Source organism: Perca fluviatilis, chromosome 5 (genome assembly GCF_010015445.1).
Source record: "Perca fluviatilis chromosome 5, GENO_Pfluv_1.0, whole genome shotgun sequence".
NCBI lineage: Eukaryota > Metazoa > Chordata > Actinopteri > Perciformes > Percidae > Perca > Perca fluviatilis.
Genome location: NC_053116.1, coordinates 16,815,016 through 16,833,924, shown reverse-complemented (window position 1 = coordinate 16,833,924; position 18,909 = coordinate 16,815,016). Strand labels below are relative to the sequence as shown.

At 39.1% G+C, this 18,909-nt stretch overlaps 2 protein-coding genes across 13 annotated transcripts in view; one reads left to right on the top strand and one right to left on the bottom strand.

The window, feature by feature from the left end:
- LOC120559618 (membrane-associated guanylate kinase, WW and PDZ domain-containing protein 1-like) overlaps positions 1–10,151 on the top strand; it is a 92,609-nt gene extending 82,458 nt beyond the window's left edge. For 9 of the 12 annotated variants that reach the window (XM_039801466.1, XM_039801464.1, XM_039801465.1 and 6 more), the window contains 6 exons: positions 2,317–2,520; positions 3,827–3,914; positions 4,039–4,099; positions 6,508–6,651; positions 6,792–6,930; positions 8,507–10,151. In XM_039801466.1, the coding sequence (XP_039657400.1) occupies positions 2,317–2,520; positions 3,827–3,914; positions 4,039–4,099; positions 6,508–6,651; positions 6,792–6,930; positions 8,507–9,600 (1,730 nt within the window). In that variant the 3' untranslated portion in view covers positions 9,601–10,151. The other 3 variants (XM_039801474.1, XM_039801472.1, XM_039801473.1) reach the window with 2 other exon arrangements.
- A 3,347-nt stretch (positions 10,152–13,498) lies between these two features.
- On the bottom strand, positions 13,499–15,086 carry LOC120559617 (rhodopsin). The gene has a single exon (XM_039801462.1). The coding sequence runs from the start codon at positions 14,984–14,986 to the stop codon at positions 13,928–13,930; it is 1,059 nt and encodes a 352-aa protein (XP_039657396.1). The 5' UTR covers positions 14,987–15,086; the 3' UTR covers positions 13,499–13,927.
- Between the last annotated feature and the right edge of the window lie 3,823 nt (positions 15,087–18,909).

Below are 18,909 nucleotides of genomic sequence, written 5' to 3'. Positions count from 1 at the left end.
TACGCTGTATACAGCGGATGTAAAACACTACACATCTTATACAACATTACGAGCCCCATCGCGAAACGTCACATCGTAAAATAAAAAAGAAGAGTAGGGTTTTAGAAAAAAACTATGGAACTTTAGTCAACAACGACACGCACTATGAAAACAAACGGGTGGGTTTAGGAAAGAAACATTGGGGAAGGCTTAAAAAAAAATTTACAAAAAAAACCAACATTGACAAACGCCACATGTGGGACGCGATCCCGCATCTCCTGGGTGAAAGTCCTGTGTTTTACCCATCTGCCACCCCAACAAACTGCATGCTGTGGATTTGCGTCCTTTCATACTACTCGCTACGGCGATGATAAACACGCTAAAAAGCGATTATGCATCTTGATAACACGCAAAAACGGCATACGAATTGGCGTGTCATACATACGCCACTTTATGAGATCAGTCTGATGATGAAGAAATCTCTAATGCAGAATGCACTCCCTCAGGATCAGGCTGGCTACAGCTTTCTCACAAACACCATCATCACAGATTCATTCTTCAAAGTTGCCCTCACCAATTCATTCAGCATGTAATTGAAGTCTACTCAGCATACTCCATAGCTGTCTATATCGTTTACGTATCACGGCAAAACCGAGAATTGCGTGTATTAAAGTTACTCAGGCATTGATGAGGAATTGTAGATGTCCTCCTCGAACAAATTTGGTATTAACCTCTGAGTAATGAATTTCTAACACCAATGTCTTCCAAGGTCCCGTGTATAGTTAGCCATTATGATGATATACTGTGGTGTGTCACGGGCAAAACACCAGAATGGATGAGACGTTAGCCACACTGACTGCCCAGAGAAAATGTCATTGATCCCATGGTCTAATGGTGTTATTGTGCAAAATGCAAGAATGAATGTGTTATTTATGGTGACACCATTGAGAGTGCAAGTCAACTACCTTATCTAAATGTCTCCTAGTTCTTTTGAGTTTCCTGTTTTTGCTGCTGCTTCACTGCGCTCCCCTGCTCTGCTCTGCTCTGTCACTATTCCTCTTGGGTCGATGAGATGAATGGAGTTAGTGCTTTCATGTGCTGATCTGGAAACGCGCTATAGTATCCTGCGCTCACTCTCCTAATGGATTCCAACCATGTGGGACACAAGCTGAAATCTGACCGAGGAATGTGTATTATTAAAACACAAAAAAAACCACAACATGGCTCTGAGGACTCTTCCAGATTGTTTGTCAGTCCTGAGGAGAACCAAGCAGTTGCAGCTGATTCTATCTCCTATACATCATGGATACATAAACCATTTTTCTCCAGTCCAGCAGGGCCCATCCCCCCTCTCATCCCCTCCTACTATGACCTGGGGTTGCGGTTGTGCTTAGCAGATTAGGTATTAAATCCTGGGTACTTGCCACATCCTGTAATGTCCCACATCTCATTATTTAGATAGAGTGACAGGATACACGAGCATATTTCAATCAAGACAGAGGGAGGGAAGCTGCAAAGTGAAGTGAGGTGATGTGATAAATATGGATGTTGCAAAAATACTGGATGGAAGGAGGAAGCGCAGGGAGGAGCAGAGATAAAGGGAGTGAGATGGAGGGAGGGTGAGGAGAACTGGAGATCCCCAGGGTCTGTTCAGAGCTTCTGTGTAAACAAGATGTGCAGTATTGAACACTGTCACTCAGGTGCAGATTGTATTTCTTGCAGTGCTTGCACTGACCACATGACTTGTACAATAAGCTGTAGGCTGCACACCTCAGATTGCTCCTCCTTAGGAATTCTTATAATTTTCTGAGCTGATCAAGATCCCACAGCACAATTACCTGAATGTCTTACACTGCAGCAGCGATTGTGTGCTCATTGATCCGTGGCAGGGAGGTGTAGTCATGACTCATGACTACACCTCATGACGTGACCATTGTATTGATAGGCTGTCAAGCATTAGCCACTGTGGACCCTGACCAGTGGCAAATGATTCACAGCCCATTGATTACTACGTCAGAGGATGGGGCCAGGGGACAGATTCTGCATTTCCCCACTGAGCCCATTAAGTGACATCATATAGTTTTGCCCCCCTTTCTGAGGCATTTAGTATTTTGCATGTGTACTGATTGCCACATGTTTTCTAAAGTTGAATTGGTGATTTGGATAATTAACCTTTTTCCATCTCTTTCTCTCTGTTTTCTCTCTGTCTTTTCTTTTTTCTAAAATATAAATCAATATAACCAATCAACACAATCAATCAAATCATCACCACCCACTATTCCTAACACACAATATACACGCAAACAAAACAAACAAACATGTATGTTAACATAAAAGCTGGAAATGCTTGTGTGGCCATGCCCCACAAAATAGGACGCATCATCGAGGGCAGCCCGGCGGACCGCTGCGGGAAGCTGAAAGTAGGGGACCGAATATTGGCTGTTAACGGCTGCTCTATCACCAACAAGTCACACTCAGACATCGTAAACCTGATCAAGGAAGCCGGGAACACAGTCTCGCTCAGGATCATCCCAGGTGATGGTAAGGCTTTTGGCTTCCAGCCTCATATGGCTGTTTCATAATGCACCATGATGTGACTTATTCATGGATGTGGTGGGAAGGAAAGTGCACCGCTGCTTTTTACAGGCAAGAGCACTTTTCATCAGGGTGTGAACCCTGGTATCTCAGAGAGTGAGTCATTGAGTAGGAGTAAGGTAAAGTAGCCCCCCAGAAAACTATTGTAGTACTTCTACAAGTCTCTCTCTCTCTCTCTCTCTCTCTCTCTCTCTCTCTCTCTCTCTCTCTCTCTCTCTCTCTCTCTCTCTCTCTCTCTGTTTCTGCTGTTTGTTTATATTTTGTCAGTTTGAAAGGATTAAAAACACTGCTTACATTTAATCAAGTGCTTCCTGTTGGTGTTAATCTCTTCAGCTTAGTTTCAGAAAGGAAATTGAACTGCATAATATAGAAGCACAAGCATTTGCGACCTAAAGCTCCACATTTTTGGATGAAATATGTCAAGTGCTGAAACAAGGGTGCTTGGTACTAGCTAAGCCACTGGTCGACCAATGAAAACACTTGTGCAGCGCTGTAATGTAATACCCTCCATAGACACAGAAAATGAAGCTCAATTAAGACCGGGAGCGAGAGAGGTGGGAACAAACTCCCCCACACATGTTAACTAGCTCACTGGCTTGTTTCCTAGTAAAAGAAAATGGTATGGCCTTGTAATATGAATGATGGCATTTATTGGTCCACTTTATACTAATTTCAAATATCATGCAAGATGTGTGTTGTTACAGTAAACTGTTCACCTCAAAAAGAATGAGAGGTGGCCCTGGGGAAGTCATATTTATTGGAGTAATGGGGGGATAGTGAGTAAAGGAGCCTAATATAAAGGCTGATGTTCTTGCTAAACACAGACAGAGCTGTACTCCTGCCAGTGTCAGAGGAAACTAATGTGTGTTGCAGTGTTCTTGCTGGTAATATGATGGAATTGAAGAAAGGCAAGTAAAGACAGTTGTCCTTGCTTTGTCTCCCTTCTGGAAAAGCATGAAACAAAGTGATGCAAGTCATGAGTTTTGTTTTCCCTTTATTGGGTTTTTCTTTCATGCAGTTGGGGCTAGTGTTGTCCATGAGCAAATAGCAAATGACAACATCACAGGCAGTTAGCATCAGGTTGAATAGAGTAGCCTGTGGGTGGTTCAGTGGACTCTTCTGGACAGTAACATGTTGTTCCCCAGTGTATTTTGAAAACACAGCTGTGGGCAAATGCATTTAACAAAAGCAGTCACTTAATTTCAGCTCAGTATATTCTTTTTTTAAATTTGATTTGTGTGTTTCTTTGCAGAATCTTCCAATGCTTCTCTGCTGACTAATGCTGAGAAGATAGCTACCATCACCACCACACACACACCTCAACAGACCACAGAGTCCCGGTAGGTGATGATGCATCCATCATCAGCATCCATTTTTTAAATATGCATAAATGCAGATTACTGTCTAGAATGTATTCTTTAATACAGCACAATGTGTATTCATATGAGTTTCTCTTTTTGAAAGGAATAACTCAAAGTCGAAAGGAGCTCCTCCTCCTCCACCCATACAAACTCAGACAACACAGGTAAGAATAGATATTTTCACTCCACAGTTAATGATCATCTGGATTTTACATCAGTTATAATCCAAAAGATCAGGCACCATAAAACTCACTATAGCAATAAACCGAGGAAAGCTACTGATCATAGGTCTTTATAAAGGCTTATTTTAATCTGAGTTACCAAATAATGGCACATTTTCAGACAGTCTCTCCTGGAAGGCATTTATAGTGTTGCACTCATTTGTTCACTTGAATCGTGACAGAAACAGTGGTGTAAAGAATGCAAAAAGATAGCTAGAGAGTTTAATTATGGCCAATCACGGCGTAAACTGGGTATGAATGTTGGATTTTTGGAAATTGTCGGACACAGGGTTTCTGAAGCTATTCAACCATAAGCAACCACAAGCACTTTTAATGAAACATACTGTACAGGCAGCTTAGACATCAAATGTATATCATTGCTAAGATTTGCATGCATACATGCACTCGGCCATAAATCAACAACACTAGTAAATACTAAGTCCTGCAGATCTTTATTTTAAAACTAAGTTTCATTGTTACGGTCTTCCTGCTCTTTCTTTTCATCAGTATAACATGAAGTATAAATCTCTGCCATCGTAAATAAGTAGGCAGTAGGCCTGTAGCTTAAGTCATATCTGCAATTTATCAATTCACAACTAAAATGAAAATTGCAAAAGTCATACCGCTGTACAAAACTGGAGATAAACACCACTTCACAAATTACAGGCCTGTTTCCTTGCTTCCTCAATTTTCCAAAATCTTAGAAAAACTCTTTATTGGCAGGCTAAACAAATTCATCAATAAACACAACATAATAAATGAGAGTCAATACGGATTCAGACCCAACAGATCTACATCTTTAGCAGTTATTGAGCTAATTGAAGAAATCACAAATGCCTTAGACCAAAAAAAATATGCAGCTGGGATATTTATTGATCTCAAGAAAGCATTCAATACAATAAATCATGACAGATTAATCAGGAAACTTGAATGGTATGATATCAAGGGGGTTGTTTTGAACTGGCTGAGAAGCTATCTATATAACAGGCAGCAGTTTGTAAAGATGGGTGAAAACATGTTGTCTTGTTTGGACATTACTTGCGGTGTCCCTCTGGGGTCAGTGTTGGGGCCAATTCTTTTTATTCTCTACATAAATGACTTATGTAAAACATAGGAATTTCTTAAATTTGTCTTATTTGCAGATGACACATATTTTTTGTACTGGTGAGGATTTGCAGCAGCTTCTGGAGTTAATCACATCTGAAATGAGCAAATTAAAAAGATGGTTTGACGGTAATAAATTATCATTAAATCTGAGTAAAACCAATATCATGTTGTTTGGAAATTGTAAGTCAAATAATCAAGTGCATGTTAAGATAGATAGTGTGACTATTGAAAGAGTGTATGTAAATACATTTCTCAGTGTGATTATAGATCACAAGCTCTGCTGGAAACCTCATATAAAACACGTTCAATCTAAAGTGTCACAAAGCACCAGGTAATATTCAGAAGTTCTTTTTTGATAGAGATGGGTGTTATAATTTAAGGGATAAGATTAAATTCAAGGTTCTAGCTGTTCGCACAACTATAAAAAGTCAGTGCATTACAATCAGTGGTGTGAAATTGTGGGATGGTGCACAGAACTAAAGCAATGTTCAAACATAATCCAGTTCAAAAAAGGGTACAAAGCAATGATTTTCAAATAATATAGGAAAGAAGGAGGGCTTTAACAATTGCAATATGTGTTCACACACATCAGTGTAGTAAGATAAATGTGATAAATATAAATAAGATAAATATCTGGTAAATGAAATAATAATATTTTACGGAGTTATGGAAAAGGGGTAGGATTAAATAAGTGTATACTTCTTCCTACTCCTTTTCAGACATGTCTATGTTGGCTAATGTTACTTATTGTTTATTGATTGTTTTGCTTATTTAACTTATTAGTACATTTCTTTGATGTTTTGTTTGGTTTATTTTGATATGTCTGAAATAAATTTCTTCATTCATTCATTCATTCATTGTTCCTTTATTTGTCTCAGATCTTTATATGGCATTCAAATTAGTGAATAGTTTGAGTATGATTACAATTTTGGACTTAGAGAGGAAATGTTTTTGGGAGAGACCATACTTCTGTTGGGAGGGAACCTTTGATGAGTATGGTAAGTTTTGGGTCCAGCCCTTGTGATGTCCTTGCTTAGTGATCTGTACTCTACTCACAGGCACATGTGGCATTAATTATTCATGCATTCCATGGTATTGTACTGCCATTGACATTTTGTGAGTTTTTGTGGGACATAGCTTTATTAGTCCTGAAGTTTGGATTCACCTTTTGACTCCCTAGTTCACCATAGATTAGTCACTCCTCTCCTGTGACTTTCTCTTTATCTCTCGTTTCTGTCTCGTAGGATGCTGAGTTCTACTCTGTGGACCTCGAGCGGGACAGTAAAGGTTTTGGCTTCAGCCTGAGAGGAGGACGGGAGTACAACATGGACCTGTATGTGTTAAGACTAGCAGAGGATGGGGCTGCTGTCAGAAATGGCAAGATGAGGGTACGAAACCATTAAAAGCTGAATTTGTGACTACATTTATTTTTCTACCGTTTCTCTCTCTTCTTATGTCCTCTTTGCACATTATTGATGAAACACTATCAGTAGCTAGCTGTGACAATAACGTGGCCTCTCTGTTTTAGGTGGGAGATGAGATCCTGGAGATTAATGGTGAGAGCACAAAGAACATGAAGCATTCACGTGCCATTGAACTTATCAAGAACGGTGGTCGGAGGGCGCGGCTCGTCCTCAAACGGGGAGATGGATCTGTACCTGAATATGGTAGGTAAACATGTTGCAATGGTTTTGTCCTCTTCCCGTATATAACACTGCTAATGCCAGCATTGAAATCTTATTGTTCCAGCTGTACATGTATAGAATATAGGCTATTATCTGCTTAGTGCATCACAGCGGCATATTCATGAATTTTATTACTGTAAACAATAAACATTTACCAAAGACACTTTCTGATCTATACATTTAAAGTGACCTGTCATAGTTTCAGCACAAGATTGAGCTGTCAAAATGTATTGATCAATGAAGGAATGGTTGCTACTGAAGCTTGTTCAGTGATTTATACTCTATAGGATCTTCAGCACAGATGTTTTACAGCTGAAGAAATATTCCCTCCCAAGAGCTGTATGCTCTGCTGATGGATTATTCCTCTCACAGTTTGAGCCATAGTGTTGTATTTCTAAGCATTATTTTTTCTGGGGTTTCATTTTCCAACGCTTTCCCCCCTGTCAGATCGATTTGTGACACTGTATAAAGTGTAATATTTTCTTGTCTTTCACAACAAAGCCCTTCTTCTCTTTATTAAAATGCCTTGTAAAACAGCCTCTTGTCTGTTGTATTTGTTTTCTCCTATCTATCCCTCCTTTCTCTCTGATTGTCTCTTGTTGCTGGGCTCTTCCTCCTCTCTCCAGCGATGATGGCTCCTCATCTCGCTGTTGGTACAATGAGGAATGACAAGATGGGAGAGCCCTGTTTCTACCTAATGGGCCAAAATCAGACCACGGTTTGTAGCCAAAAGTCTGTCCCAATCCAATCTCCCTGTCATCTTTTTCCTTTCAATTTTATCCACCCTTCCTTTGAGCTCATCCCTACCTGAATCCCACTCTGTGTGTGTTTGCGCATCAGTGTGTTTACATAGTGTGCATGCTTTATGTCTTGTCATGCCTGAATTAAACTTAATTTAACTTCTTGGAATCCGTACACGCAAAAAAACCTCCTCCTCCGCCAGCCCCACACCAGATATTTTACTGGGACTAATTTAATGCCACTTCACATGCTGCTGCCATAGCAACCTGTCTCTAATTTGACAGACCTTCAGCCAAACACACTCTTGTTTTTTTGCTTTGACTTTGTTCTTCCCAATGATGTCACACTGAGTTTTGTTTTGAATGATTTCCTAGGTGTCTGCTGCACCATTAATAACCCCTGCCCTACACTTGCCGATGTGTTGCCCCTGCTGTTTTTCGCTGACATCACCTTGTGTCTCAACCCACAGCCCTGTAGAGAAAACATATTGAAGTGATATTTTAATGATTGAAGTGATTTATCTTCAATGTTTATAGATGTAAAGCAGAGTGTTACACATCAATTTAGATTAGCCTGATTGTTTCTAAGAATATATGCACAGTATATGAAAGAGAACATGTATGCATGATTTCCATAAATCTCTGCATTGACTTTTTGTCATGTCAATTTAAGAGCTCACATGAACCAACAAGGAAAGGCATGTCTGCTGAACACAATACATGTCACATGTTATTGATGTTAAAGGTTTCCTCAACCTCATTCCTCTTTTAAGGTATTTCTAGTCACCACGCTTCTCTTCCTTTCTCCTCTCCTGCAGACGGCAGCAGTGACGGGCACCCTCCCACACCCGGGGCACAAAACACTCCGGAAGTGAGAACGCTGCCACCTAACAGCCGATATCACACCTCATTGGAGTCCAGTTATCCACCAGACCTTCACAAACCATCACGCCAGGAGGAGGCTGCGTGTGGCCGAGACAGGGATAGGGCTGGGTCAGATCAGATGGACTACCAAGGCCGGCAATTTAACCCCCACCATCATCACACCTGGAATAACAATCACAGTCAAAGCAACCCCAGACAACAGTCTCCAGATAACAGTAACAGCAGTAGCAGTGGCAACAAGAAGAGTCGAGGCCGCAAAGTCAAGAAGTCTGAGTCGGAGAGCGGCATTTCTAAACTCCTAAAGACTTTGAGGAAAGACAGCTCGGGGAAAAAGGCTGCAGCTGCCGAGAAACTGAGGGGGCGAGAGCTTTCAAGCAGCAGTTCTACTTTGGACGGGAGGTTTCGTCAGCAGCGCCGTGGCTCCCTTGACCGGTCTCCAGCACTAAAGCGGGCCTCGTCTCCTGATCGCCGGCGGGCCAAGTCGATGGACCGCAGGGCAGAGCGAGCGCATCGGGACCGCACACCTGAGAGGGAGTACGATGATGGCGGGTTCCTCGCAGTCACCCCTGAGCGCAAGTTCTATGAGCGGAGGCTCCTCAAGGACTCGCAGATGGCAGGGCAAGTCAGGGAGGCCTCAACCCCTGAGCGCACCAACAACAACGGGGATTCCTTGTCTCTTTCCAGGGGCCGTACATATGATAGAGCCACAAAGAACGGCAACCTCCTGAGAGACTCTTCCTCAGAGAGGAGGGAGGAGGGATATCTGATGAACGGGACACCGGAGCGACGAAACCGAGTGGAGCGGGACTCTTCCCCTGACAGCAATTACAGCCGGGACGAGCTGAACTATGCAGCAGCACCCAGACTGAAGGACTACTACGGCATGATGAAGAACAACGCTGCACACAACAATGCTGCCTACAACAACACAGGCCATAACAATAACACAGTAGGCCGCAGCCCAAACCAGCTCCCTGAGCCCAAGAGAAGGCTGTACAAAGAAAGCCCCAAAGATCTCAGCATCTAGAGCGGAGATCCCTCTCGCCACTCTCTCCTCTATCTGTGCAAACTATGTACCATACACTGGAATTGGACTTCTGAGGATACTAACTCTTGTGCTTTATTTGGTCGACCGGTTTATTGATTGATTTGATTGACTTAACTACTTGTGATCCCATCCAGAGATTCATAAAACAGCAGGAGTACAATCCTTCTATCAGTTCATACTGGTGGTTTTGTCATTGTTATAGTTATTTTGAACATAACGGAGGTTGTTGTACTATAGTAAAGGTATTGTATGTGCCTGCATATAAAATCAGTGATATTGCTTTTTGTAGGCATTGCTGAATCTAGATATTTGTTCCCCTTAGAGGTATAAAACATGCTTCCAGTTGTGGTATCTTCTAACTACTAAGCTTGTTTTTAACTTGTTTTTAAATGTCTGTTCCATTCCTGAATTGCTTTACTGAACAAACTATAGCACAAGACACTGATGGTTCACAAGAGCTGTGACTTCAGACAAAAATCTAAATTTAAGATCTGATGGTAAAAGTAGATAATTATATAAATAATTTTTTTTTTTTTTTTTTTTTTTTTTTTTTTTTTTGGGGTATATAATTTTTGTTTTTTTTTTTTTTTTTGGGAAAGCATGCTGTACCCTTACTTGTGTTGCATCCTTTAAATGTGTGGCAGCTCACCCTCTTTGCCTATACACGTACACGCTAACGGAATTAAGAGAAGATAACAGACAGCTGATGAGAAAACGGGCAACGGTGTTATTAGTTTCTCTCTTGGAGTAGGATTTAAAAAAAATAACTTTGTTCCTCAGTGTGTACTGATTTAGCAGGGAATCTGACTCACTTTTAACTACAGGCAAAACTGTTCTGGTAGATTCTCTGTTACAGGACAATGAGTTATCTAAATTTGTTGCTCAAACAATTTCAGTTTAGTACTTTAGATGAGTCTGCATTATGCCACAATACCAGCTTGAAGCTGCCATAAAATGTGATTTTTCAGATATGCCAAAACATAAATTTAAAAGAAACAAATGTGTAAATTATCCCTGTGCAAGATGCATGTGTAAATTTAAGTGTAGTTTAACCACTTTATCTGATAGCTCTGAGCGAGAATAATCGATAAGGAACATGCACTGTAATCCCACAGTAGTTGTTAGCCCTGTCCTAATATTGATAACAACATTTGCGCACCGACTGCCTCCTGGGTCCTGACACAAAGAGGTGATGTGGTTCCTTGAGTTGGTAACAGGCTATATGGAGAGTCTGGGTACAGGAGACAACCAATCTGCCATGCTGAGCCATGCTGTCACACCACTGAAGTCTGACTGCTGCTGTATAATCTGTTTTGTGTGTGTTCTCGGTTTTATGTTCCATTAATGAACTAAAATATATTGGAATAAACCACAACAAATGCATTGTTTGATCACTGTTGTCACCATGGTACTGTATTAACAAAAAAGAAGAAGAAAAAAGAAATACATTTAAGAAGTTAACCTGTTGGCCATCCTCTGTAAAGAATTTTTCCAATGTAACTATTAGAAACCTGTAAAGGAATAAAATGTTGCCTTTTTCTTGTACAAAAGATAAATTTATGAAAAACCTCAGCAGTGAGGAATGTGATATTGTGTTTATATCTCTGAAATGGACCTGATGATGTATGGGAAATGTTGATTTACTCTGGATCAGGTATGTAAAGACATTTTAAAATGAAAGACTGTATTTGGTCAATCAGAAACTGATGGTTTGAATCTATCTCGATGGTTAGCCTGCCTTTGTATTATAAAGCACTTGTATGCAGTCTGTGTTCTTCAAGCATTATTTCTTGCAATGTGCTCCGGACATAATGCTGTCCCTGTGTTGATAAAAGCAGTACATGTATATGGGCCAATCTTTTTTTATAAAACTATGCATATATAAATACTACATTGTTCATAGCTTTATTTGACCCATGAAGCTATACATAACATTAGTCTAAGTACAAGTAGATGTGGACTTATCCAGCTTCTTTCCTTGAGATGGATTACAATGTATATGTAGCTGTCAAAAGAAGTCTGTGAATGCTATTTTTATTATCAAATAAAGTTTTCCATACAAATTCAAAAGGATTTCATATTTCTGGACAGCCGTTTGTCAGTAATATCTCTGGTGAGGCTTTTAAGTTTGTTCAATCTTTTTAATCAAATCACTCTGGTGTGTTAGTTATGGTCACACTACATTTTAATATGCAGCTTTATTAGAGACTTTGTTTTATTGAAGATTAACACTCGAGGAAAATAATACTACATTAAATAATGTACAATGGTTCACACCGTTATACACTTCAATTCACAATAGTAACATGGGAATACAACAGTGTAAAGAAAATGTCAACTGCATGGCCGTCCTTGTCTACTTACAACACATAGTGCAGTTCACAGAATGGAGAAGTAGTACAAGCATAGCTGTCTCACTCCATACACTCCAAGAAAAGCAAAGTTTTCGTAATTGTTAGAAAGTTACACCATGTGCTGCAATAACACTAATCATACCACTGATATACTTCGTCATCTTAAATGGTGCACTATAATAATACTACAGTAAATATCGACAAATAAGTGACACTTTATAGAACTAGGTAACTGTTTAGAGGGCTGATTTCTAGATTCTTCTGAATTTAAAGATTATAACTGGTATTTATTTACAAAAAGCTAAATTGTATCTCATCTTTGTGAACAAAAATTCACAAGGTTGCTATCTGTCCAGTATTCTCCAAATACCTTCATTAAACTTTTTATTTTTTAGTGCTAAATTTAAGCAGCAAGTGATTGATATTTTTCCCCCTTAAGCTTGACTCCAGACTGCTCAGTGAGTATATCTGTATTCCATGAAAGATCCACTGTTAACATGGTTGCTATAGCTACGCATGAAGGTCATAATGGGAGAGATCTTAGGGTGTTTGTTTTTCTCTAGTCTGGCATACTGCAGAACCAAGAATGGAGTAGAAGGAATTACATCATCATATGAGTTCCTGTCATTCATCATAGCGGTACAACTCATCGTATCGTTCGCAGAGTAAATATAAAGCAGGATTCTTGCAAAACAAGAAAGCTTTAAACCTGTGGAGATCTCAAGTGAGTCTATACTTATTGATAAACTATCTGCGTTATTTAGGCTATCCTCTGTTAGGACTGCAGTAGTCACTATAGAGTATTACTGAATTGGTGTATTATAACAAATCTCTAAATCTTGTTTTTCATATTTTGAAAAACTATTGAGAAATGTTGTACAGCTCTCCTGATGATTCCTCCAATAACTGATCCTTCTGTAACACTTTTCTTTAAGTCCCCCTATTGAGCATTTATTAGCTGCATAAGAATATTTAATAACTAATTTATAACACACGACAGTACACAGCTATGAGAACACATTTAAGTATTAATGTAGTATTTGTCAGCAATCATAACTTTACATCCCACTATGTAGCATTTAAGCAATATAAAAAGGGCCTTCAGTTAACAATGGCTTAATTTGAAGGTCTATTTGGTATATGTGTGTCATATGGTGGAAGTTAAGTAACACTAACACAATCAAGTAATTGTTTCCATTCCATAACCTTTGCATCAAGGTGTCTCTTGATAATACTGTTATCCAATAAGTCTTTGTCTGCGTTAACCTAATATAATGTGATTATTCGTCATCAGATAAAGTTGGTGTTGTGTCATGTGTAGATTAGTCACTGATTAATAGTCATAATCCCTTATAGGTCAAGTACTAAATTCAAGGTGTCCTGTGATTGAAATCAGATTATATTAGCATTGTAGATGCCGCTACAAAATTCAAACACTATTCTTAGTTTGTGTCTGTATTATCAAGTTATGTAGCAGAAGCTCTAATGTAAAACATTGACTCAAGACATAAATGCAGTATGAATAGGTTGTTTACATTTATTAATTTCAATAAATATACTACAGGTATTTGAACTTTGCCACCCAAATTATGAGTAAAAGAAACGGATGAGTCATTTGCAAAGTGCGTTTTATTTTACGTTGCCTTGTTTATATGCCTCTACATTCAAAAATAAGCCAGTATTATATAGGATCCAACTGTAAAAGATTACATTTTTTTCCTTTATTCTCAGAAAGAAAAATCTCATAAATTTTAAGTTGGATATTCTGTACAAACAGGAACAACTCTGTAATGGGCTGACCTTTCCTGCAACTGTCTTTAGGTTGAACCAACATGTTTGTAAAAATACAAAAGGAAATTCTTTCTGTAGACATTAGTCTTCAGTCGTTTCCCGGGGGGAGCAGAAGTCTTCTTCTTGGATAGTGGATCATGGAGCTTGTGTTGACAGCTCTTTTATGCAGGAGACACAGAGCTGGTGGAGACAGATGAGGCCTCGGTCTTCGTAGAGGATGCTCCCTCCTCCTCCTCAAAGGGATTCTTCCCGCAGCACAAGGTGGTGATCATGCAGTGGCGGAACTGCTTGTTCATGCAAATGTAGATCACTGGGTTGTAGACTGCTGCAGTCTTGGCAAAGAAGGCCGGGAGGGTCATGAAGAGTGGTCCAAACTCAGAGCCCTGATTTGTAAAGATGAACCAGGCCACACTGGCATAGGGTACCCAACACACCAGGTAGGAGACGACCATCATCACTACCATGCGGGAGACTTCCTTCTCAGCCCTCTGGGTGGTCTCAGACTCCTGCTGGGCAGCAGCCGCCTCCTTGACAGCACAGAGCAGACGGCCGTAGCAGAAGAAAACGACAGTCATTGGAATGATGAAGTGACAGAGAAACATGTAGATCACAAAGGACTCATTATTAAAGCCTTCTGCACGTGTGTAGTAGTCCACCCCACATGAGCACTGCATGCCCTCAGGGATGTAACGAGACCAGCCAATTAGCGGGGGCCCAGCACAAGCTAAGGCCATCACCCAGGTGAAGGCCACACCCATCACTGCGTGGTTCTCCCCAAAGCGGAAGTTGCTGATGGGCTTGCAGACAACCACCCACCTTTCAACAGCCAGAACAACCAGTGACCAGAGGGCAATTATACCACCGAATGTAGCAAAGAATCCTTCCAGATTGCAACCAAGGCGTCCTAGGACGAAGTAGCCGTGCAAAGAGGTGTACAATGTCGTAGTGAATCCTCCAAACACCATGAAGAGGTCAGCCACCGCAAGGTTCAACAGGATGTAGTTTAGAGGGGTTCGCAGCTTCTTGTGTTCGATGGTGACGTACAGAGTGAGGAAGTTGATAGGGAAGCCAAGAATGATGAGCAGGAACATGTAGAGACCCAGGGCAGCGTAAGCTGCTGGGTTGACAAGGTAGTACTGAGGGTATTCATAAGGACTCCGGACAACGCCCGTGGTGTTTACCATAGGGACATAGAAATATGGTCCCTCTGTGCCGTTCATGGTTGCGGCTTGCTGTTGCAATCAGCCCTTCTGTATCGTTTCTTCTGGCTGTTCTGGAAAGTGATGGAGACGGACCCTGCTACAAATGTACCCTAGGTGGATACAGTCTGGCTTTTAAAGGCAAACCTTGGATTATCACTTTCCAAATCTGTCAGCACAAAGTGATTTAGGCCACAGATAATATCTAATCCAGCCACGACTGCAAACATAACTGATCACTCATCAAGATATTAAGGTTACACCTGCTCATGCCTATCATGGAGCTATCAGTTAACTGCTTATTTTAAAGCATAATATCAGCATGTTACCTCATGTTTCATGTGTACTGAATTTGAAAGATACTGTACTATTGAGGGTGACTGTTTCTGTGCACAGGAGACAGTGCATGTCTCCCCGTATGTGTGTAACTTTCCTCCAGGTGCTCCCAATTCCTTAAGCAAAAACATGCAGGTGGAGGGGATTGTAGCTGCTGATTCGCTCATACTGTATGTAAATTTGAATTTAAGCATTAGTGTCAATCTGTTTTAGCTGTGCAATGGACTGGTGACCTGAGATGTCTGCTGGGAGACACTCAAGAATAGAGCTAATTAGGTAAATGCAAAATCATTTTGTAAAATAAGTGGGTATTTTAGGCAACTTTACTTAGTGTGACCCAAGGTAGGGGTGTAATGATACATCGATCTGGATCAATATATGGATTAAATCATCATCTAACCAATATCATCAATGTAAAGTAAAAATATTGATACATATCATCATCTTTAAGATGCCCCTTTATTTAGAAATTCCAACCTTATATTCATTTATTTTTTCATTGAAAAGAACAGTTTGTTTTTTATTTAAGTGTCTGAAAGAGCTCAGAAATAAAACTGTTAAATCATATTTTAGTTGCTTTTTGGTGAGTTAATATAAATGTAACTGATTGTGTTAAATGGGCCAATATCATCACATATTGATCACAGGCCCCTGAATTGAATGGAAATCGTATCGTGGCAGACATATCAGAAAATATTGTATTGTTGTCCAAAAAATAAATATAATATCATATCGTGATAAAACTTGTGATTTACACCCATAATTCCAGGTGCATAAGAAAAGTATGTATGAATTCTATTTTGTAAAAGACACTAAAATCAATCAATACTGGACTATAGTTTACCATTCTGATAAACAGCAAATATGTTAGTGTTTTCCTGAGGACAAATGTCTCTTGAGTAGGGCTACAACTAACGGTTATTTTGATTATTAATTGATCTGGCTTTTTTTCTTTTTTCTTGATCAATTAATCAAGCAGTGATGTTTTCATGAGCTTGTTTCCTCCGAACAACAGTCCAAAACCAAAATATATTCAATTTTCTGTAATATGTGACAAAGAAAAATCAGCAAATCTTCCAACCACCATCAATGTTTGGCATTTTTGCTTGATGAAACATGATGAATTTATGAATGGATTGCCAAATTAGTCACCAATTAATGTATCTGTCGATCAACTTGTCAATGCAGCTCTACTTCCGAGATCTCTTTATTTCATCTGAGTTTGTAGTATAATTCTTATATCAAAGAATGACTCATGGAGTAACAACCCAATCCTTTTGTTTATTTCTAAAAGTTGAACTGCAATGTAGGCCAAAAAGAGAACCTACATGAATTAAAATAATGTTAGCCTTGGAAATACTTTACAGAAATTCAAATATCTTACACAAGAGTGTCCTGGCCAGGATAGAAGCAGAACATAACAGACCTTTACAATGTCTTAAAATATATCATGGTCTCTTGTATTATTAAGAGGTATTGTAAGAGGTCAATTTTCTGTACGGTATTGAATGCAGAGACTGTGGTGTTGCTAAGTACTGGGCCATCTTAGCTGTTGGTAAATAGCTCAGCACTTTCCTAATGGGTGTTGTATTAAAGAGATTTGGGGCTTATGCATACTCTCACAGGCCTGTAATGGACTTAATGTCGTAGAGGGTCATTTTCACTAATAGGATGTTGCCGTCTTCAGATGTGATACTTTATTTTCTTTCCTCTTTTTTTATTCAAAATGTTTTTCCATGAATGGGTAGCATGTCAGAATAATAAAACTGTATACACTTTGACAAACTATGAATTAGTCACAGTGATTCTATCTGGACACTGGACACTCATTGAAAGGGACATTACAGACATTTGGACTGTTACTGTATTTTTCCTCTATGCTGGAGGGGTGCGAAACAGTTGTTATGCATTTGGTGTTTTATTAGTTCACTATTTTAGTTGTTTACTATTCTACTAAAACTGTAAGTGGTTAGCAGTATCAGGCGGCCATGTTGGGAGAACAAAGTTACTTTACAATTAATCTGCGATTCTTTGTATCATAGGCTTTTTTTAAATGTTCTTAAATTCCTGGCATTTAAAGTTTGTCTTGATGTTCTCGAATAATCATTTGGCTTATAAAACAGTTCAAATCGGTAATCATCAGAGCACAAAAGGGACATCTTCAAATAGCCCTTTGTTGTCCAACTAACAGATCCCAAGTACAAAACAAAACACCTGCTGTGAACTTGCTCTTTCCACCGGAGTACAAAGACTAAAATAAAATCTAGGCCTATATGAATCACAAATATGTTTCAGATACTGTGAAAGAGAAATACTGTAGCAGATGAGATAAAATATTGAAATAACTGCAGGTTTAAAGTGTATGATTTAGAACCTGGGCTTATGTGCAGGTAAAGAGTTAAAGACAGATAATTAGTGTTACAGTATGACATATGGCAATACCTATTGACAAGCCAACTGCAGAGGATGGCAAGCAACTGTCAAAACTGCTATATATATATATATATATATATATATATGAAAAAAAGAAAAAGAAAAAGAAAATATATATATATATTCTTTTTTTTTTCATATGGCTAGGCCATTCTTGTTTTACACTTCAATATGTGCGTATTAAATGTAGAATAAATTCCTAATGAAAACTATCTAATGATAGTAAACTATAACTAATAATAATAAATTAAATATATTTGGTCGGACAAAACAAGCAACTTAAAGACGCCACAGCAGGCTTTTGGATGTTGTGATTGGTGTTTTTTTTTACTAGTTTTTAATACTTCAGAGACTTAACGATCAATAACGTTTTTTTATCATCGTCATTGGAACTATTCTGCGCTAAAGCAGTGCAAAGCCTCATGGGAAAAATAATATGGTTAAAAAGAAAAAAACTAATTTATAACGACAATTAGTTACTGCAGCCCAGGAAAAAGTAACTTATGTAGACTTGATATGTCTACTGCATAAACTTACCAGTCTGTGGTAATACAACTTGATCAGTTAAGTTTCACCTTGTGTAAAAACTGAAACTGTTTAAGTCAAGTCAACTTTATTGTCAATTCTGCAATATGTGCCAGATAGAGCAATTGAAAATACGCTTCTCTCCGACCCACAGTGCAATAAGGACATGTACAACAAGAATAATGTAAAAAAAAGCTAAGAAATACACAAATAAGATGATGAAAGATAAGTTATATACAATTAAAAAGATAAGTAATATGTACAATACTACTACGTTCTAAATAGTGCAACCCTAACCCAAATTAAGGCGACAGGTTTCCACTCAAATTTCTAGTAAAGTCAACTAATTCGGGATAACAATGTAGTACGAGTGTGATATAGTACTAAAGTTTAACTAAAGCCATCAAACTGCAAACATTAACTAGAACAGACTATGGTCAATAGGAAACTCTACACCAGTCATTCATCCACATGCTGTTAAGGATTTACAGATCTAGACACACCTGTTGCTGAGCTCCGAAGCTCTGCTGTGGCAGATCTGGAGGTGTTTTGCTGCCATCTTTTGGAAACGAAAATAAGTACACTTATACACAAATCTTAGGGTCTATTTTCGATGCTACAAGAATAGAAAAGATGAATCTGAAACCCCC

What these genes read in the sequence shown, in the direction of transcription:
- LOC120559617 (XM_039801462.1), bottom strand. Translation starts at nt 14,986, where the DNA reads ATGAACGGCACAGAGGGACCATATTTCTATGTCCCTATGGTAAACACC.